The sequence below is a fragment of the Triplophysa rosa genome, linkage group LG19 (genome assembly GCF_024868665.1).
Source record: "Triplophysa rosa linkage group LG19, Trosa_1v2, whole genome shotgun sequence".
Taxonomy (NCBI): domain Eukaryota; kingdom Metazoa; phylum Chordata; class Actinopteri; order Cypriniformes; family Nemacheilidae; genus Triplophysa; species Triplophysa rosa.
This window is the reverse complement of record NC_079908.1, coordinates 14,253,963-14,276,410: the sequence shown is the minus strand read 5'-3', so window position 1 is coordinate 14,276,410 and position 22,448 is coordinate 14,253,963. Positions and strand designations below refer to the sequence as shown.

The following is a 22,448-nucleotide window of genomic DNA, read 5'->3' as shown; positions in this document are numbered from 1 at the left end:
GTGGTTTCAGGCGAAAGGCAAGAACCAGCCAAAAAAATGTTGTCCCACAGTTTTAAAACAAACAAATAAATGATGGAATTCATCATTCACGACCAAACTGCAGTTTTCCAAAGACAGTCTCAAAAACTTTTATTCAGTAATCCAGAATCACCATTTACAGAAAATGTTCAGAAAAACGTATGAGGATGGTTTTAGATTTTTTTTACCAGGCATGAAACGAACTTGTGACAATGTGCAAAATCAGATGCAACACATAGCGTGCATTACAAAAGACAAACATACCCACGCATAGACACCTTCAGGTTGTGTTCTGACCACAAAGTAACTACAGTGTCTTACAGCAGTTATTTTCTTTTTGCTTTTACTCTTGTCTTAGTTGGATGTCAGAGGCAATGCATTGACTTGTTGTAGGACACAATGGATGTTCACAGCTATATGATTGTTTACTCCATTTTGCTCTTTGCCTTTTTCAAAGTGGCAGGTAATGCTTTTTACTTGTCACAGAGATTGTTTAAAATGTTTACATATCAAATGCATTTATTCTTGTCTATAAAATTTCTTGTTCCTGAAGTTTCTATTGTTGGAGGCAAAGATGTGACAGAAAAAAATCATAAACCATGGATGGTGTCTATACAGAAGGATGAGCGGCATGTGTGTGGAGGAATTCTCATTAAAGATCAGTGGGTTTTAACTGCGGCTAATTGCAAAGAGTAAGTCAAGCGTTTTAAACATACAAATACATGTCCATAATGTCTATATCTTGTGGCATTTTATATGAAATATATGTAAAAATCTCCTTCAGCGTCCTTCAATGTTTCATTGAACTAAAAGCTAATACAACTTTTGTAAAGAGCAGCTTTGGTATAAATGCTTGTGTTCTATAGGAAAATTATATAAATTAATAAAAATATGAATGACAAGGATTAGAAGATTTCAACGTGCAACTGAAGTGTTTGTGTTCATTTTACTTAACATTTATGTAACTTCCAAATTACCCATATTTTTAGACAACCACAAAAATCTGTGACAGTTCTTATAGGAGCTCTTTCTCTGAAGAAATTTAAAGACTCTCAGCGTGTTGGCATTCTCGACTTTAAGTACCCTACAACATACAATGAGCAAACTAATCAAGATGACATCATGCTCATTAAGGTATCGATGAATTATGCAATTTCAATGGCATGTGATAGAAATATGTTAACCGTTTTTCACAGTATGCATTTTAGCACTGTCTTTATTTTTGTAGCTAAACAAAAAAGTGAAAGTGGAGCCAATACAAATCCCTAAAGGGGAGAAAGACATTCCAACTGGAAAAAGATGTGTTGTGATGGGTTGGGGAACCACTGATTCAAAAGTTATGAAAGCATCTGATAAACTGCAAATGTTAGAGGTGACAGTTATGAACAGAAAACGGTGCAATCTCTTCTACAGTGAGTATTTTGAGATTACAAGAGATATGCTATGTGCAGGAAGCATGGAGAAAAACAGAGGCACTTGTTGGGTATGTCATATTTTGATCTTTGATCTATGGCAAGCTCTGTGAGGAGGAACTGCCAGAAAAAAAGAAAAACTGTGTCTTTATTTTTCAGGGAGATACCGGTGGACCACTGCTCCATAAGAAAATTGTTGTTGGAGTGGTTTCACGATCAAAAGGATGCGGTGATCCCAGGAAACCGACAGTGTACACTTTTCTTTCAAAAAGACACATTTCCTGGATTAACAGCATACTTAAAAAACAATTCAACAGCACACCATTTTAGACATGATACAAAGTCATAAATTGTCAGCATGGTCAGGTAACATTGTGCTATGTTAAAACAGTTGCTTATTTAGTTGAAAAATTACTCATTTTGTTACATGCTTAATATTTTACATTGTTTTTGATACTCTTTGTGGAATTACTGAGAATTGTTATCTTGATTGTTTGTTAACATTAAACACATTTCACACCAAAGAACGACAAGGACATTTTTATTTTTCATTGTTTTCATATGATTAAAACACATGGAGGCAGTTTCTCTGCATAATTTAAAGTGTCAAAAGCAAGCAAAGACCTCCCACAGGGAGGCCAACAGACCTCATGCAGTGCTGAGAAGAGAACAACCCACACATTTTAATGTGTGTCTATATCCAACAAGTTTACCTTCAATGTATAACACAACATACAATTAATGCAAGGATTCAATTCCCAGGGAACAGACATACTGATAAAATCTATACCTTAGATGCACTGTAAGTTGGGGTTTTTTGTACAAAAGCGCCGGCCAAAAGCATAGATTTTTAAAATATTGTTGTTGTGCTGCATTATAAAGGCTTTAGTCTATAGTCAATACAAGCTGAATTATGTAGACTTTTGCTAAATTCCATGCCAGCTTAACATCTCAAAGAAAAAATTCAAACGTCTTTCATTAAATGTGCATCATGCAAAGCCACTAAGTAAAAAAAATCTGTTCTGAACAGAACACAGTAAGGAGATGGTCCAAAGGCTGTGCACGGTCCAAGAGACTTGAGTAAAATGCCAGCTAAAACAGAACAGTACTACCCCCTCCTGGACAGACAACTTATAATTTTCATTCATTTACTTCAGCTACTTTCAGGGAAGGTTCTCTCTGAGGGATTTCAGACAGCTGAGAGGTATTAATTGAGTTGGGAGTGAGAACGGGTTGATTCATTTGAATGCAACGATCCTTCACCTACTCATATTTTCTTTTTTAATTCAGTGTATTAAAGGCTCCCCGGGGACACGTAGAGCCTTACAAAAACAAACTCACTAAATTGAAAGCCATGACCCAGGAGTGAACCTCCAAATTTGTATATTTTAAACAATTATGTGTTAATTTACCTTTTAGTGATGTTTTGATGTTTTCATAAAGTAATCAGCCTACCAGATCATACAGTCAAACAGAACAGATCTAGTGACTGCAAAATGTTAGTATTTATCAGAAATATGCACAGTATAATGCAAAATGGTGTCAACTTACTGTAAAATATTATATCAGGTGTAACCTAAATGTACTTAATGTGTTTTCTTCTATTCGAAATGAACTAATTTATTGAAATCAAAAATATTAATTTGACTAAATCCGCCTGGCTAGCCTTTGATGCACAACATGGGTCTAAAATGTTGTTATTTTCTATATCTTTGCAAGAAATTTATTTTATAATTTAGTATTCCAGGTATTCCTCAATTAACTTGTTTTTGATCATCAAAAATCGTTATTTTCATTTTTCCTTTCTTACTTTTTGAATAAAAATTGTTTGGTAACACTATAATGCACAATGGGTCTAAAATGACCCTCATTCATTTCTTCTTATTTCAATCATGGCTGAGTGTTTCTTCACTGAATCTTTGAAATAAATGTATTTCATCATTTAATATTCCAGGTATTCATTAAATATCTTGATTTTGATTTCCAGAAATAATTTTAGCCACCTTAGAATGATAGGGTTCTATTTGCATTCTGAGCAGTTTTGAGATATTGAGATTAAAAGATTTTGCATTTCATTTGACTTCGTAGATGGAACTTATTTGTTTTCTTATAAAAAAGGCCAAAAATGTACAAAACAAAGAAAAAACATCACAGTGTAAATAAGTCACAGAATAAGAATATGTGAATGACAAAAAAAAGATTGAACCTTCCAAAGTTATAATTCCAAGGTGAAATTGCTTATTTTTCCTTTCTTACTTACCTTTTCTTATCTGCAGGTTTTGTATTTTTACATCAATTTTACACGAATGGGTCAAAAATTACAGATATAGGAACCTTTGATGTTTGCATATTTTCGCCTCACCTGCCACACGTCACAACTTTTGTATAATGAATGCATGTTTTTTAACCACAGAAAGTATTTGAAATATTCTGAAAGATAACAAGAAATCAGTTGAATGTTAGGCTACGATTTCCCTGACCTTGAAATCTATTACTAAATGAGAAAGAGATCCAAATACATAGCTTGCTATTGACATATTCTATCAATCAACAAATAGAATATTACAAGTATATATTGTTGCTTTTGGGCAGAAACCTTGTCTCTCCATATTCTTTGTTTTTATTTTTGTCATTAATCAATGCTATTGGTCACCTTTTATGTCTGTCAGTGTCCCTGAAAAGTAACAGTTTTCGACATACAAGGTTTCATAAACTGTATATTGGTCAATGCGGATGTGTTTGGAAGAGAAATGCATTACTCGTTCGTCTTTCTCCTTTCTTGTTTCAATGAATATTCAGAAACACATGGCTTTGACACAGGCGCTATTCATTCTGTTCTGTGTAGATAATTTGGTATTCTTCTGTTTGAGGCTGTGCAAATATTAGTATAAATGAGGCTAAAATATAGCATTGTTGATAGATTAGAAGTTGAAATGCTAAAATGCTAAAAGCAGTTGTTTACCTTTAGTACTGGGAATGGATTTGATGTGAGCGATGTGCCAAGTGATCTAGTGTTATTTATTATTCTTTCTCAGAGAAGTTAAGCTTGTGTTGCTACTTTGTCTGTCGATAGGGACTGTGTTGTTTTTAATATGTTCTTCACACTTAAACAATCTTCTCATGACTATGCATTGATAAGTATCCTAAATACACTCTGTTTAAATATTATTTTGACTTTTCAGTCCATTGAGGCAATAGACCACCAAAGCACAGACCCACCACGTTAACAAAGCGTGGGTTGGATGTTATTTCTTATATTTATGACTGCAGATGGGTTGCAGCTCTCAGGAAATTAGGGTGGACTGCTGGTCTGTTGAGTACTTCTCAGCATAGTTAATTGTATAGTGAAAGCCACAATTTCATAATACAGTATCAACGCTTTTCGTGTTAAAGCAGTTATAATAAAAAAGCCATAATTTTCCCTGCTGGTTGTATCACTAGAAAAAAAGAACATTAGAAATCATAACAGAAATTCAAATAGATTTAATGGTTATGTGTGTCTGCTGTTGTGGGATGTTATCTGGTGGATGGGAACCAGTATAACATTATAACATCATACTGGAATATGTCCCAAAACACAGCACATAAAGGAATTTTGTGGATTTATTTCAATGGCAAACAGCTGATGGTTTATTGTTGTAATTGTAATAAATCAATTAAATTGTTTTTATTTTTTCAGGTATATTTTGATATATTACTAAAAATGGATCAACCACTTACTGAGGATGTGCTCCACACAAACACTAAACACCACACCAGTGTGTTCATGAGTATGTTGTGGTAGTGGTTAAAACCGCCTCGTGGCGCTCTTAGCATCAGGCAGTCACTGTGGGGTTTGTCCTCACGTCTGGTTTGTGACCCCGACGACACTTATGGTCCCAGTGGAAAATAGGCTATCACTGTCTCACCACTTCTATGAATAGCCTACAGTACAGGATCATACAGATATACGGATATACATAACATTAAAGTACAGAATACACGATGGCTCCTCTCGTTATAACTTTTTGTATTCTTTAAAATAAATAATAGTATAACTATTATTATTAAATAAACAACAACAACAATAATAATAATACTTTTTATTTCGTTTTTTATGATCACCCCTTATAGGAAAATGACATTGTTTGGTTATAAAGTGTAGTTACAAAGCGTTTTTAATACAGATATCTTGAATATGTTTTATATTATTACAGTTTTACTACAAATACCGTAAACTGTGGTTCGGAAATGACACCGTGGTATTTGTGGTTACTACAAATTCCATAATTAAACTGCTGCTACTGTAGTGAACCCGCGATTGATTTTAGTAAATAATAGTTTACTTACAGTTTATAGTAACACATTTAGTAAAAATGTGGGTATTTGTATTTTTTGGATGTCATGGTAAAATTTCGTTGTAAGCATGCACAGTCAACTCGGTAGTCACGAGGACACATGGGTGGTGACGTCACTGGATATGCCCGGGGAACAATCCGAGGAGGCAGCGCGAACGGTGCTTGAATGCAATGGATCTTGTCGGTGAATAACTTTGCTCCCGTTTTCTACCCACTAGCTCACAACTCGCATTTTCTGCCGTTTAGTTGTAACGTGTAAGAGTCCAAATGACACTAAATGCTTTATGAATCACTTCACATCACTCGGAAAAGTGTGTTAGCAACAATCCCCTGAGGTCTGTTTGTCTGTGCGGCTTAACTTTTGCAAAGTGGGTAAGTGCAGAAAGCTGAGCTTCTCCCTTGTGTTTTTGTTTTACAGTTTTAACATGGTTTCATTTCCACTAGAAAACGTGCACGTTGACCTGTAGCCTAATATGATGTCTAATCAGTTTTTTTTATTAAAATAAGTCATTTCGCGACAGTGCTACGTTATACATGTCAGTGTTGTTTACAATCATCATTCCTATCAGCTATAGCTGGACACAATGTTGCTATTGTTCCTCAGTGAAGCGCGCGGTCTGTCCTGTTTGCTTTTCTTATCTTGTTGGGGGCTTAACCAGCGGAGTCTCTCTGTATACTCCATATAAACATTTCACTTTCCCGCGGAGACTCCCTAAGAGGATCCAACAATACCAGTAACTCCGGTTTCTGTGTATTTTTGGATCTCAAAGGGTGTCTGGACTCCTGACATCCCCTCCAATATTTTGTGCAACTGTAAAACACGAAATGACTCTGTAAAAATCGCACAGTAGTCTAGAGATCAAATTCAAATACACTAAATAGTTACAACAGTGCCACTGTAACTTGACCCACCTCTGTGTTTTGCCTCTAAACGTGTGGTCCTAGTTTTGCCATTAATAACAGTGCAGTGCTTATTCTTAGTTTCCGCTGTGTTAAGGGACAGTTTGGTTTGGAATGTGTGTGCGTATGTATGACTGACCCAAGTGTGATTTTATTCAGGCGCTTCGGGGTCAGCTGGAATCTGAATGGACTAATATGAAGAGTCTGAAGGCAAAGTTTAGGAAGAGTGATGTAAGTACTAATTTAACTTGACCAAGTGTCCTTTCAGTGATGTAAAAATGTTGGTTTTAAGAATTTTTTTTGTTCTTAACATTTGTAATATCACAATAATACTTAAGTATTATTTGGATACAGTCTAATAGTAATGACACAGCACATATGATATTTTTGGATCTTTGGAATCTGAGGTGTAGCCTCATTTAGTTCCTGTGAATGTTTCTGAATAAACAGTGCGTGAATGACTCACAATTAGACATGTCTGTAACTTAAGTTTTATGACTGTCTCATGACTGGGAGTATAATCTTAAGGCTGAGAATTTCCTGACTCCCAAATAAAGAAAAAAAACCCCTCAGGAAGTCCCTTCCACCAAATGTGATTCAGCACTCATTTCTAAACCTATAACCTAACATCATCTGTTCCAGTCTGCAATATAAGAATGCGCTGGAATTAGACGTTATTATGTATAATTGCAAGTTTTGGCTTGCTTAATCACGGCTGCTTGGGCTAAGTCAGTGGATAATAATTATTGTTATTATTACATTTTTTGTGATCATCAAACCACAGCACTAAGCACAGTGTTTTATACCTTCTGCCAGCCTTTGGTCACTGTGGCATTTTGAACATTTGCACAGAATGTTGTTAATAGCGAACCATAGCCACATTCACAGCTCACAATGTTGAATTTTCTCCTTGTATGGCGGCTACATCACACTTTGCTGTTTTTTGTGTTCATAAATGGTGGGCGCTGCTTGCATAACTATTTGGTTGCCTGGAAACAATACTTTGTCATAGTTTTATGAAGAAATAAAATCGCTTGGCTAATGCCTGGCTGTTACTTACGTATCCATCTGCACAGTCATTTAGGATGCATAAAACTAGCATAGAACTTTGTTGTGCGGTTGTTCAACTAATTGACGCGTTTGTTTAGTTGTTCAGTTTGTTTGTTTGATTTCGGTATTTTGCTTTTTAAACACGCAACGCGAAACACCCTTTGTCTGTGTTTATTTTTGTCTGCCTTTTATCATCGCTTCTGCCTGCAGTGTCACTTGTACGTTAACCCATATCCTCACCAATCAAAAGTCTTGTTTCAGTGCCTTGCCATAAAGGGTGTTTTTTTGGAAAGAGTTAATCGGAGAACAAGAGAAACAAAATAACCTCTTGATTCTATTTTAGGTTTTGTGTGTCAGTCCAAAACTGTAAAGGAATTTTCATGTAAGGCCAGACTTTCATTCTTGAGCAAAACAGGAGATCAGAGCTGCCAGGATAAATACTTTTATAAGACTAGCTGATTGCCGAGTTCTTGTTATAGTGACTTTATTCCACCACCAGTAAATGTGTTTGTGGCCCCATTTGAACATTTACGGTGTACCCAAAACATGCCATTGCATAACAGAGAGATATATAGTGCTGCTGTTATTATTACATGTTGGCATTTGTGGTATGTTCAAGAGTACCATAAAACCATTTTTCTAGCCTCTTGTTCAGGACAGCATGAGATTCCACTCCTTATGTGTAAATTACTTGTAGAACAGCTTAGTGTAGACCAGGTGCATTTTATCTTAGTTGGACAACTATTTGACTTCTATCATCCACTTCAAAGGAGCAAGAATAAATGGTTTGTGCAAACAAACCTATTGGAGACGCATCTAATTTTGTTATGTTGACATGATGAGAACTGTCTTTTATCTCCTCACGAACTCACTTGAGAGTTGTACACATTTCCGTGCAGGGTCTGCTTAAGTCATTGAGGAAACATTTGGAAAACCTTGTAAGTGTGTGCCTTACATAAGTAAATAAATTACGAGTGTCATTACAGCCCAACCTGTTACTAGCTTACCTCTAATAAAGTTTTTTTCCCAGGTCTTTTCATCAGTATTACATCATTATGTAATCTTGTTAATAGGGTTCCTTATTCTCTCTGCACCTAATTGAATTGCTACAATAAATTAGAATACGAATGCAATTCAGTTGAAATATCTTGAAATGTATGTTCGGTAATATTGGTTCAATGCAATGTTTGTTTGCACGTAGCATTTTAACAAGAAAAGTGAATGTGTGCCAACCGTTTGCTTTAGTTTTTATTAATAGTGCATTGCTTTTTATTGATCGTGCTTTTGTTTATTGTACCAATGATGTATCTAGTTGTCCTGATTTGTACAGTACTATTTGCAGGAAGTATAAGAGTGGAAATGAAAATGAAAACGACCTTGATGAGTCTAATTTATCTTGAGTTGTAGTTGTTGTGCCATTTACCCTTTAGATATGGCTTTTCTTGGCAGAATTAGTTGATAGATTATTTTCTCTTTGTTAACTGATGTTGAAAGAATGCATCATTAAGTCTACATCTGGCCCTGATATCTAACGCCTAAGCTGAATGTTAAGTTGAGTTTACATTGTTAATGTATTGTTTTTTTACTACCAAACATTTTGCCCCAAGAAAGTCAGATCACTGCAAGGGTCCTGCAAGTAGACTGGGTTTATCTCATCTGAAATGCAGGCATGTCCACGGCCCTTAATTAGTGCCCCCACTCCAGCCCTTTTGTGCATTAACTGCAACCTTCAGCGGGATAAAACCCTCACTGAAATCTGTCATGGGAGATAAGTGATTTTAGTCCTCACACAAATCTTGAGTCTGCAGAAAAACTTAATACCATCACAATGTTGTCAATGGTATTTTAGTTCACCTTAGGTCAGTTTATCTGTTCTGGGAAAGAGTCGAGTTGTTGAGGGGGGAGGTACGGTTGTCTGGATGGTGATAAGGCTAGCTGTGCTCTTGGTGCTTTGAAAACCTTGCGGAATTACCTCATCAGTAAGATATGGCTGCCAGGGGATTTAGAAGCAGGGTCTCTGCCATGTGAGGGTAAAGCACACAAACTTTCTTTACACTGCGTAACCTCAAGTGGCAGAGGCTAATGTGTCCTGGGCAATATTTATTTTGTGGATTGAATCTGAGTCTATGCTATTTTCACAGACCCCATAGAACTGTTCACAGTGAAAGCTGCTAAGAACAGAAATGAAGCATTTCCGCCCCCCCGCATCTGTATTTGCTAGGCCATCGCAGATTGCCCTAATGCTAATTCCTTTTTATCCTTTGCTGTAGTCTGACACCTTTCATACATGCAGTCGGTTGCTGCTTAATTTCCAGACCTTAAAGGTCCAGTGTTTGCAATTGAGAGGCATCTAGTGGTGAGGTTGCGAATTGCATTAAATGGCTTACTCTGCCCCTCCTTTTCTGCACTACGGTGGTTAACACAGAACTAAGATGTCGTCACGTTTTCACTTCTTTGCTGAAGGAAATGACGTACTTCCGAAACATGCTCTGTAGACCAGTTTGTCTGTTTAGGGCAGGTTTCACCAACCCTGCTCCTGGAGATCGACCTGAAGATTTCAGCTCCAACCCCAATCAAACACACCTGAACTATCTAATCAAGGTGTTCAGGTTTGCTTGATAATTACAAACAGGTGTGCTGAAGCAGGGTTGGAGCTGCAGTCTGCAGGACGGTCGATCTCCAGGAGCAGGGTTGGTGACCACTGGTTTAGGGCTACTGTAGAAACAACATGGTGAATTCCGTGTAAGGGGACCCGTGGTCTATGTAGATAGAAGTGGCTCATTGTAAGGTAATAAAAACATAACGCTTCATTATGTAAGGTCTGAAGACATCGTTTTGTATATTATATTGCATTTCTGTCAATAGATCCTCCAAAAAAAATACACATGGACCTTTGAAGGGAGTGGGTCATGGTCTGCCCTGACCATGGGTTACTGTCCAATACCCTTTCCAAAAGTAGATTGCTTTATAAATAGCACATTCTATTGGCAGTGTCCTTGGTTGTGCCAGAAAACGAAAACCTCAAAATAATGACTAAAGATTATTAGTATTTTTTTTATTTTGTTCCAAACAGGTTTCAAGGGCTTGGCTGACCTAGTCATTGTCTATTTATTAATATCTCATCTGACAAGCAATTGACCCAATACAGTTTTTCCAAACCCTCTGTGTACCCTCAAATGTTTCCAGCTATCATTCATTCTGTACCAATCCGAATTAAGCAGATAACCCCAGAAAATGCCACGGACAACCAATGAGATGGAATCTGGCAGCAGTGTAGTGAAGCGGATGAGAATGGGCACAGCAGGTATATGTACTAAGAAGAGCGTTTCTGAGCCTAGACCCAGCTGCCCAGCTCTAAGAGATTAACTAATGCTAGCTCAAACACACCCCTCCCCTTAACCTAAGGGCTCATGTTGACATCCATTCTGATTTACGTAGTACATGCTTTTGAATAAAACAGCTGTTCCACTGTCATGTCATTTGTGTTATTCATGTGATAAAGCGCAGTGTTCTGTATCACCTCAGTGACAGACACCTGCTACGAGCCTTCAGTATGGTCTGTGCATAAATTGGGAAATCAGTTGCAGAATACTGTACATCAAACTCCTCTGCCGTCCTAAACTGGTGCACTCAGTCTGCTAACCTTGGGGATAAGTACCACTCTAAGATGCTGATGTCAGATAAGTATTTGTGTTGATTGCTAGCTAGACTTTATCCATATTTATGTGATGTTTTTCAAAAAGGTTTTGTTGGCTCTAATGGCAATTTTACATGCATATTTCTCACTGACCTTGCTTGGCCAATGCTAATTTTGCACCCTGACATAAGAGATAAAAAGAGGAATTTGCTTTTCAAGTTCAAGAGCGTAAGAAGTCTGAGCTTTCACTTTCATTTGTGTTTTTTAGTTAGATTAAAGAGTTTCATACAGCAGATCTATTTTATGTATGTTTCATTTGCAGACCTCTAAGAAGTCATGTGCTTCTTTTCTTTTTAAGTCTTATATCTATTGAAACTATTGTAAACTACACGGGAATGCTTTAAACAGTTTCAGCTGTAGGTTAGTTGAAAAGATGCATTGTTTTGAGACAAGGTTCATATGGTTGGTATTATAAGGTCCTGGAAGTCATAACTGCACAATTATTTCCCAGAGCCACACATACTTGCCCCTCATATTACTCAGGTCCGCTAAATTTGGGGCTTAGACCACATCTCTGTGATTTATTTAGAGGTTAATCCACAGATGGTCTCCTGGTCCAACAATTTGTGGATGAAAAGCTGTTGCTCATAGCTTTGGACTTCTATGGTACATTTATTCTAAATTGCAAACACCATTAAGACATTTCTACACAATGTAATAATTTCCCACAAAATATTATTTACTCCAAATGAAGTATTTGGTTATATGAGTTACAGAGTATGCATTGAGAGAGTGGGGGCTGGGGAATGATTCAACAAGCATATTTTAAGCATATCTCAATACTGTGTGTGAAAAACGTGACAACCCCAAATATAAGAGAACAGCGGAGTGGCTTTAACAGCTGTTGTTTGTCTGCCGAAACCATGGACATGAGTCTGAATTGAGGATTTTCTCAAGTTACACATCTCTCAAACCCCCTCCACGGATCCGAGCTGTGCTTTCAGACCGTACGAACGGCAAAACACTAAATGGGTATCCAGATCCTCCTATTTCAAGTTTAAGGTCTTCCCTATTCACTGGGGTTTTATTAATATGCCACATGTCTGAAAATCCAATAATGAGATTAAGAGGGAGATTATGTGTTTAGTGTACTTTCACCCTCCTGAACTGGCTTCCCTGTTAGAGGCTGGTTGGATGGCCAAATATAAAATAAAACAGATAGGCAAATGTTGGTGGTCAAAGATGGTCATAACATTCTTTTTAGATATTAGGAATAGGAAGAAGTTTTGAGCTCTATAACTGGTTGGTTGACCACAACGTGTTCATGTATTATTCAACATGAATAATACCAAAATATAATAGTGAATATGTATTAGCTCCAATGATATTTTTTAAGGTTTGATATTTCATGTTAACTGCTCAAGTATGAAAATGTTTACACAGTACATGTTACTCATTTCATTATTAATTAATTTTCAAAATAAGCAGATTTTTATTTCTCAGTGTTAATTAAAAGCGTTGAGGAATATCTTATAATTATTGTGTATTCACATGCATCAGTGTTGATGTTCTAATGTTAATTTTACGTCTTCTACGTTAAGCACATGCAGATTGTAGAACATTTTTTATTCAGTCATGTCCTTATCTCGCTGCTACTGTATGTCATAATGATAAATAGTGTTGTGCAAAGTTTTGAATGTTGTTTTTTTAACACAGGAATGTTATTTTCCAAGAATTGACCATTCACTTGTAATATGTCATCTCAGGAATTCGAGAAAGAGAAGCGGAGCAAATTCTTTTGGTGCAACTGACTGTAATGGCTCAAAGGCTGAACACTGTTTGAGCCAAGTGTGAACAGAGACGCAAGTGATAAGAGGTCATAGTCCATTCTGTTCTCAAGGTGCGCTGCCACAGCATTTGAATTTGAGAAGCCATTAGTTTGAAAGCCAAGCATTCTGCCGGCTAGTTCACTTCACATGAGCAAATATGGTACATGAATATTTGATCCATTTGGCTTATGTACAGAAACAGGCGATATAAAGCCATTTATCACAAAGTCAGTTTTTGTTTAGCACATTTGGTACACTTCTTGTACATGAAAAAATCCAATATAATGGCTTATGTTTGATTTAGCAATTGGGCCCAAAATACTGTATGTAATAAAAACAGTACAAATGTCACGACTCGGCAACACGCCTACATTGTCATGCCATTAGCTAAGGAAGAAAATTATCTAATGTTTATTTTACTGGTGGGAGGTAGTACTGTACTGTATAATCACTTGATGACAAAATGATTCAACATAAATTAAATGGATCATCTATTGATTTTCAACCTTTGAAAGACTAAAATTGCCATGTTTGCTCCATGCACTACTGGTCAAAAGTTAAGGATCATTTAACAGATAATTTTCTTGTGATCTTAAAACTCTATGCTATTTATATATATATGCTATAAATGTTTAAATAATCTTTAGAGAAAATAATCTGAACATATTTTTTTACATCAAAGGTGTAATTGTTTAATGCACAACTTCAACTTAATCATGCAATAAGCAGCCAGTCTCCCAGGTATCCAAATATAACATAGTTTGATTTATTTGTATTTTCTTAAATATTTAATACGTGTTATTTTTGTGTTTTTTCTATTATTTTAAAACTAGAAAAAAAGTATTTGAATTAAGAGTAAGTGACCCTAAACTTTTGGGGGCGGTTTCCCGGACAGCGAACATACTTTACAAAAAAACATTACTGGTGGGTATCTTGAGACAAAATCAAACTAATATATTTGAAGATATGTCAGTGCAAGTTGTTTTCGATTAAGACACCTCTAACATTTAAGTTAGTCTGAGACTAGGCTTAAGCCCTGTCCGGGAAACCGCCCCTTGATCTGTTAGTGTACGATATGTTTATGGTGAGATAGCACAAGTTCAAATTAAAACCGTTTGATGTAAACCACTTGTTTTGTTTCCGGCCCTAAGTATTGCTTGGCTGAAGAGGACCTTTTATCAGATAGAAGTTACATGTTTACACTGAATTATGGGTGGAGGTAGTGTTTGTGCCATGCGTCCATGTTCTCCGGTGGTTATTTAGTCATACAGGCCCTTTTGAGATGATGTTAAGTGTTTCCTGTTTGTGCAAAGGCCCACCATGACAAAAAGGAAACCTCTGGGATATTGCTAAATGTGTAAAGTTGGTCTGAAAAAGCTCTGTTTGGCTGATAACGATCATTAAAATCTTACCCCTTTAAAATGAAGCTGATATCTAATGAGTCTACACACTATTAAACTTTGCATAAATGTTATTGTGTCTGTTTTAGATTTTGAATTACTACAATGTTAAATGAGCTTGGGTTTTTCTGGGACTGTTTTAAGAGCATAGCAATAACTTTTGGCATGCTTGTAAAAATAGCTGTGTGCATGCAATCTTAGTATGCTACCGTAGAACAAAATGAGATTATGACTTGGATTTAGTCTCTAACATCAGAGGGATTGTTGGAGAGCCATATCGATTTTCCAAACTTGTCTGTGTTGAAATGCAGTATCAATCAGTGTGAATTACAGAACATTACCGGTAATTATTTTGAGTGCACAGCATATTGCTTGAAAACCAAATTCAACCTTTTTACAAATGTTCTTTTGTTTCGTGGGTTGACTTTATATAGTATCAGTAAATTGCAGATAGTAGGCCAAAGTCAAACAGTTCCCAAAAAGTGTTTTTGGCTTACTGTGGGTTGTGTAGTATTACACTGGATTTTAAAAATAGTGACACACTTGCAGTGCCCTTTGCGTTTTGTCAGCTGACCACAGCTTGCTGCCCCAGTGCCTTGCTTTTAGTCACATACTAGATTTATAGCAGTTGCATTTTTTGGTTTGTTCAAACCTGTAATCTGTCAACCATTTTGGTACTATTGGCTTTCTCAAATTGATTTCTTGCATTCTAGACCTTTCAGAGGTCTTCAATCACGAGTACTTTGGATCCAGTAGCTTTGGATCCTGTCATGCATATTTACAAGGACACTTTTCCAACGTTTTCCTTGGAGTTAGCTTTGTTTGTAACAGTGAATAAGCCCTTATAAGGAAACTATTTCATCAGCTCCTTTATTGCATGTGAGGTACAAAAGAACTGGTCACTGGTGGGACGATTCATGCCACAGGCATTTCATTCCCCCCAGGATGCTTGTAAATTAAAGGTGAAATTTAAAGGGGTCATATGGCGGAAGTACAAGTCTTTCTGTGTTTTTGGTGTGTTATAAGTTGCCCATGCATGTATTAGACACGTAAAATTGCACAAATGAAAGTGTGGGAACAAAAGATGCATTCTATCTAAAAGCGAATGCTCAACCAGACTTGCCTGAAACGCCTCGTGTAACCACACCCCGGCGAATCTACGTAACTTCGTAACATGATTTGACTAAGACTGCCCAAATCTACACGTAGTTAAGGTGGGCGTAATTGTAAATCTCATTGTATCGCCTGTCAGTACAATTGCTTTGGAACCTGATGTTCCGAATATGGTAAGAGGCGTTACATTTCCGTGAAATGCTTGCAGAATTTGACCAATCACTACGCACTGGTTAACTGGCCAATCATAGCACACCTCGCTTTTCAGATCGATGAGCTTTGTAAAAAATCAGCGCGTTTCAGAGAGGCGGGGCAAAGAGGAGATACAAACATGCACGGTATGTGGAAAATACAATGTTTTTTAAAGTTTAAATGGTGTATACACATTGCGTTACATCTAAAACAAACAATAATATTCATTTTAGCCGTGCAATATGACTCCTTTAATTGTTTTCTTCATATGCTGATTTTGACCACAATGATTTGGTGGATTCGCAGATTTGTGTGTCAACGTGGGAAAGACGAAAAAGTATCATTTAAGTATTCAACATAATATTTACCATGTCAAAAATTATGCGTTAACACCTCAGTCAAATCAGATTTCATCCTATCCGGTGGCTTGTCGTGCCATTGCATCATATTTCATTTCAGAAGTTTGCAGGGTGAATTTTTTTCTTTTTTTACTCTTGCAAGTTGTATCATGAGGCTGTTGCAGTGATTTCATCTGCATCAATCAGTCGTGTCCTTTCTCGCTTTCATTTGTCCCAGATCTCGCAATTCAAGTTCTTTGACTTCATGTTCTTTAACTTTACTCAATTCTAAAAAGCTTGTGGATAAAGCTTGTGAAAATGGGTTTAAGGCATTCATGGCTTTATTATGTTTGGCTAACAAGAGGAGAATGTTGCAACCATGAACTTGAAAAAGCTGCCCTTATTTTAAAACAAAAAAAAAACATTTTTTGCATACAGAGACTGCAAAACTGGATTTTGATTTTGATATTATAAGATGTTAATATTAGGGATGCACCGAAACGAAAATTCTTGGCCGAAGCCGAACATGATGTGAAACACACCGAACACCAAACATGGTTTTTTGCATTTCTTCTATTTATTAACCAGTTTTTTCACTATTGCACAAACTGAATAGTCAAAATGCGCTTTTTATAATTTGTCTTGCTTTTCAGTAAAATACAATACAACTTAATATAAAATTGAGCAAAACCAAGTAAATTCAAACAAAAAATTGAGCCTGTGAATAGCCTATATTAATTAGGCCTATAACTGACTGCTAAAAGAATGTAATGTAAGTTACTCTGTACCCCTACAACAAAACACTTCATTAAAAAGTGTCATTCCACATTAGGCCATAAGATAAAAATATGAATAAACTAAAACTGTTGGATTATTATAGGCTACATTGCAAAATGATTTGAGAAAAAAAAACATCCAATGCAAGCAGTTCTGACTGATGCTGACTGACAACCATTTCAGTTCACGTCTCTCCTCCAAACTCCGCCCACAAAAGCTGACCGTTCTCGTAGAAGGTGCACTCGTAGCCAGGATGCACAGAACATACTTTAGTTGTTTAGTACAGGGAACTGTGTGCACGCGACCACTGTATGATGTCAAAGGATGTCGCGAGCGGAGGGGTATACTGTCAGACAGCCCGCTTCCGTCTGAAGTGAAGTCGACTGGTAAAGACGCTTTCATTCGGAAATTTACTTCCGTGCAGCAGTCCCGTGCTGTGTCTTTCTCTCACACGCAAAATGTTTGTGGCAGAAATAAAGCGCACGCCTCTCTCTCTCTCTCTCTCTCTCTCTCTCTCTCTCTCTCTCTCTCTGCGCTGGTTGCTGCTTGATCGTATCACGAGTCATGTTCGGTCAGATTTATTCGGCCACTTCACAAATTCACGTTTTTTGCTATTTTCGGCCGAACATTTTCGGTGGCCGAACATTCGGTGCATCCCTAGTTAATATTCTAGATTTCATACTCATAATTGCTGGGCTGATGCTCTTGTATGAGTTGTTTACTGTGCCCATACATGACGTTGCGAGGTTTTTCAAGAATGACTAAGTATTTTCTTCCTCTTTTAGGCCCATGAATGGAACAAGAATGACGAGCGTCTCCTCAGTGCAGTGGAGCATGGGGAGACCGATAAAGTCACTTCCCTCCTCTCAAAGAAAGGAGCTTGTCCCACAAAGCTTGACAATGAAGGCAAATCTGCGTGAGTACTGGGAACTGTGTACTTCAGAAAAGGTTATGATTACACGCTCGCTTTCATATTGGTCTAAACACTGAACTATATTTTCTGAAGTCCATTTGAGATGTGCGTAAAATGTTTGTTTGTGTTTAGAATAGTAGTGTGGGTTTTTTCATTCATTCATCATGTGGTTTTTATAGCAGCTGAAATAAAATCTGAACCCCAGTGAAACCAATTTGCTCCATCATTCTCACCATCAGCTTTGTTACATTCCATTTATTTCAGATTTAATTTCCCCTTCTTTATCATTATAGGCACACAGATGGTTACATTTGAATGCTTTCATTGTTTATGTTCATCCCATTGAAACATTTACATTTATGCATTTTGCACAAGCTTTTATCCAAAGCTACTTATGATGCGCTTAATTGGTTTGTATGATCCTTGTGATTCAAACATATGACCTTGGCATTGCTAGTGCCACAGTCTACCAGTACAGCTGCAGGAACCAAGAATAATGTGGAATGCAAGTTTTTTTGACCTGAACACTTAAGCCCCAAATGGATGTTTGATGTTCTTTGTGTTGGAATGATGTTTGCTTAGAAAATGTAGAAAGTGTGCCTAAATATGTTTTAGTGTTTCGGAGCAGTTTATATGCTGTTTGTTTGTCTTGGCAGAGATGAATAGGATTCGTTTTATTGCACCCTCAACCTGAATAATTATACTGTTTTGTCTACTTTTTTGAAAAAATATACATGTTGTAAAAACGAAGTGGACAGATTTTGTGAGAATGCCAGGAGGGTTTAATTTGCTCTTTTGTTGCTTAAGAGTTTTTTCTTTCCTTGCTTAACGTTAAAACCTTAATGCAATGTACTAGAGGTGGACGGAATGGCCAAAAATCTATTTCACGGAATGAGTAATTTTATTTCACGGTAACAATCTCCCATATCTTATACCTCATTTTTCTTAGATTGATTTCCTTTATTTATTTATTACCGTTTATTTAAATGCTCACAATAGATAAAATTTAGGCAAGTTATGAAAATGTACTGAAGATATCAGATTAAGTTCTGATAATGAGATTTATTTATATTTATCTTCTCGCTATATCATATGTATACAGTAGGAAGATAAACAACATGTATAACAATGAAGTATGAATATGCACAAACAATGAGAGTACAGTATATGACTGGTGTTATAAACCTGGGCTTCATGGGGTCTGTACTGTAGGTCTTTATCACTCTTCACTCTCTATTAGATGAACATTTTGTTTGTTTGTTTATTCTGGTGCTTGTCTTTGCACTCGAGTCTCCGGTTACTCCACACGTGTCTCCCAAAACGGGGGAAAGCGGCACGTCACGTCAAAGCGCTCACGCAGCGAGCATCATCGTGCGTTTCTACGCAAGTTTCACCTTGGCTCGCCTGAAGTTAAACTTTATTAAAACTATTAACAGCTTCAGAAAGCAATCTGACTTTTGAAATACGTGGTGAGAATGAGCTTTTTTAAATGCTCGCGCAGATCCCTGCACGGTTGTTTTGATCTTTAATGCTAGTTGTGAACAAAAGAGGGAAGATGCTGCAAAGGGTCCACAATTAATGTTTAACATTAAATAATAATTAGTTTGAGAAATTGGGCATCACACAAAAATGCAATATTAAGTTAAAAATATATCAAAACTTGAATAGTAACCAAAATAAAATGTATTAAGCAAAACTAATGTTATGTAATGTTAACATTATATGACTTTCCATACAAATAATGATAATTTTTATATTTTTATAATGTAGTCATATGTAATATATCGCTGCTACCTTCTCCATATATTATTTTTATTTTATTTTTATATATCATTATTATTTTTTGCCATAATTCATTATTATTAGTCACCCTTTATATTATTAGTCACCGTTTATGTTTGTCTCTAAGTTTTGCAAATATCTAATTAAAAAAAAGTATTAACAAGTTATAGGCCCGGCTTAAAATGTTTTTTTTTATACAATATCTAATAGCTCTTTCTATCCAGTCTTTAAAAAGGCTTTTAAAGGTCACTATTGCCTTAGCAATCATAACTAAATAAAACATATTTTCACAACTATGACGAACAAACAGGAACATTCCCATGAGCACCCGACTAGAGATGAATCAGTAAATAAGCTCCAATCAGAGATGAGCTTGATCTCTTCACTACGTAAATAATGAACTCGGACTCCGCTGACCTGAATGAGTCTACAGTGTTCTGCATCAGGATGACTTGAGCGGAAATGCTCTCATAGGCTCACAGTCACAATAAATCCTTATCTGCTCATTTGAGGAGTTCATTGTACTGAAGTGCTTGTTCTCCAGAGGCACCACGAGGCACATGCAGAACACAGAAGCTCGCTGTATTTCCCAAAGCTCATGTGATGTGGTGATCATATGTTTCGGTGATCGTGTCACTTACCTTCGGAAGTAATTTAGACTTAGTTTAGATCCCCTAAAATGAAAATTACTAGAGAAACACAGATTGAATATCAGAATTGGGTGCCCTGAGGTCAGGAATTTTTACTTTTAACAAGGAGAGTTTATAAATTCTGAAAGTATTGGCGGAACTGCTCGGTTCCTGCTTTGTGTTTGGGTCATTGCACAGAATGAAAAAGCAATACTAATCTAGTGTAAATTATTCACATCCGTGTGCTTTACAGTTGCCTTAGGACAAACGGCCCTATATGCGGAGCTTGTGATTGACCTGCATTTCAAACCAAAGTGCACCCTTAAAGCCATTTACTATGAAACCTACAAACAAGTTTATACATGCTATAAGAACCGACCAAATGCGAGTCATGTTACTGCTATGCGATGTAAACTGATACTTTTCACAAAGTGAAACTAAGTGTTCACCACAGTTTTTCTCTTTTCCCTCTCAGTCTACACGTAGCGGCCGCTCGAGGTCAGGCGGAGTGCCTTGCGGTCATTCTTGCTCACGGGGCCGATGTTTCTTTGCCCGATGCTTCAGGTTTGTTAGAACAACAGCAATTTGGTAAACACATTGTCTTACATTACGTCAGTGACTTGTAATGAAAGCGACTCATGGTTTCCTCTCTTCACTTTAGGGTTTACTGCTTTACACCTGGCTGCCAAAAACAACCATCCTGAGTGTGCCAAGAAGTTGATTCAGGTAATGTGTTTCTGGCTGATTGTGTTTCATGGACTTCGATTTCTCCAAATGAGAGACCAGCATACACTGGTTGTCTTCACGCAGATGGATTGAATGCTAATGAAAGCAACGACCGTGTGCATAGCCACGTTATGTGTGCCAAACAAACAAGGAGAGCAGATTTTTCATAAACCAGCAATCGCACAGCCTCCCTCTAAGCTTGGGGAGTGTTACATGTTTGAAAATGTGCGTAGGCAGGTCGGAGCGTTTGAAGACTCCCCTGGGTCTTCTGATGTACCCGTTACCTCCTGTTGCCTCTCATTTGCTGTTGTGGGCAGCTCGTGGAAATAACATGCCGGTTATTAAGGGAATTAACAGGATATGTTGAAGCTTGTAACATTGCAAAATAATAGCATTGTGAACTTGAAAGGCTAATTACTGGCAGCCAATAATCACAGTTAGTAGGGCGTCCACACTGAGCATATTTTAAGGTCTGATTGGTTGCTGTGGTCAGTTTTTATACATTACACCTCTCCTCTGATAATGCTTGTCAAATAAATGCCTTGCGCCTTGTCATCCATGAACACTGGCCTGACGGGCTGTTAAATGTTTAATGGGATGATCATCATTAAACTGCTCCGTGCAAAGTGGAACTGTTTTGATTGAAAGGTTGTAATTGGTGTCAGGGAGCCTCCTGGGGTGGAACATGTCAGAGTGGTCTTGGAACAGGCATGGATTGGATGATGTGTTTGAAACGATACTCTACTGTGCTTTTCTCTTTAGAGTAAGTGTGCGGTGGATGCTGTGGACAGTTCGGGGAGGACGGCTCTTCATCACGCAGGTGAGAGTTCACAACCTCCTTGTTTCATGAAAGAGTAATGGAAATCCACCAATGGCTTGACTCTGCTGTCTTAAAGAAGTTCATGAAAAAGTTTTGCATGACATTGACTGTTTCTCTCATATAACACACAAAAAAATCATTTTCCAATGATCTATATATGGCTTGGGCCTTAATCACTAAAGAGTGAAGAAGCCAGGAGTGTTAGAGCGGCCATGTTGGTACAGTAAGCCCAACCGGCATAGTCGCATGTTATCCGTTTTTACGATATATGATAAATAGGCAAATTAATTGTTACGTCTGATGTTTGTCGCAATGCTTGTTTTTTGCGGGTAGGATTAGAAATTAGTTTCATCCTTAAAATCTAATATCAACCTTTTAAATTAATCGAATGTTTGGGCGTACAAGTATGCATAGTGGCTTCAATATTTTGATGCTGTGCACAGTTCAGTTCTTTAATTTTGATTATAAAGAAAATATTGACCAGTTTATTTACAAAATAGGTCAGGGTAATCTTTAAATAACCACTCGATTTTTGTTTTTTATTCACAGATTTGAATAAAGCATTGGAATTGGGT

General features: G+C 37.0%; 2 protein-coding genes across 3 annotated transcripts in view; both read left to right on the top strand.

Annotated features, from left to right (window-relative positions):
- The first annotated feature begins 79 nt into the window (after positions 1–79).
- LOC130570499 (granzyme K-like) lies at positions 80–1,944 on the top strand. The gene is made up of 5 exons (XM_057360828.1): positions 80–481; positions 572–710; positions 1,008–1,152; positions 1,247–1,501; positions 1,590–1,944. The coding sequence occupies exons 1-5, from the start codon at positions 418–420 to the stop codon at positions 1,758–1,760; spliced, it is 774 nt and encodes a 257-aa protein (XP_057216811.1). The 5' UTR covers positions 80–417; the 3' UTR covers positions 1,761–1,944.
- Positions 1,945–5,897: 3,953 nt separating this feature from the next.
- rai14 (retinoic acid induced 14) overlaps positions 5,898–22,448 on the top strand; it is a 29,051-nt gene continuing 12,500 nt past the window's right edge. For both annotated transcript variants that reach the window (XM_057360632.1, XM_057360631.1), the window contains exons 1-6: positions 5,898–6,139; positions 6,827–6,898; positions 17,789–17,919; positions 20,803–20,891; positions 20,989–21,053; positions 21,816–21,873. In XM_057360632.1, coding sequence (XP_057216615.1) covers positions 6,863–6,898; positions 17,789–17,919; positions 20,803–20,891; positions 20,989–21,053; positions 21,816–21,873 — 379 coding nt within the window. In that variant the 5' untranslated portion in view covers positions 5,898–6,139; positions 6,827–6,862. The remainder of the gene's footprint in view (positions 6,140–6,826; positions 6,899–17,788; positions 17,920–20,802; positions 20,892–20,988; positions 21,054–21,815; positions 21,874–22,448) is intronic.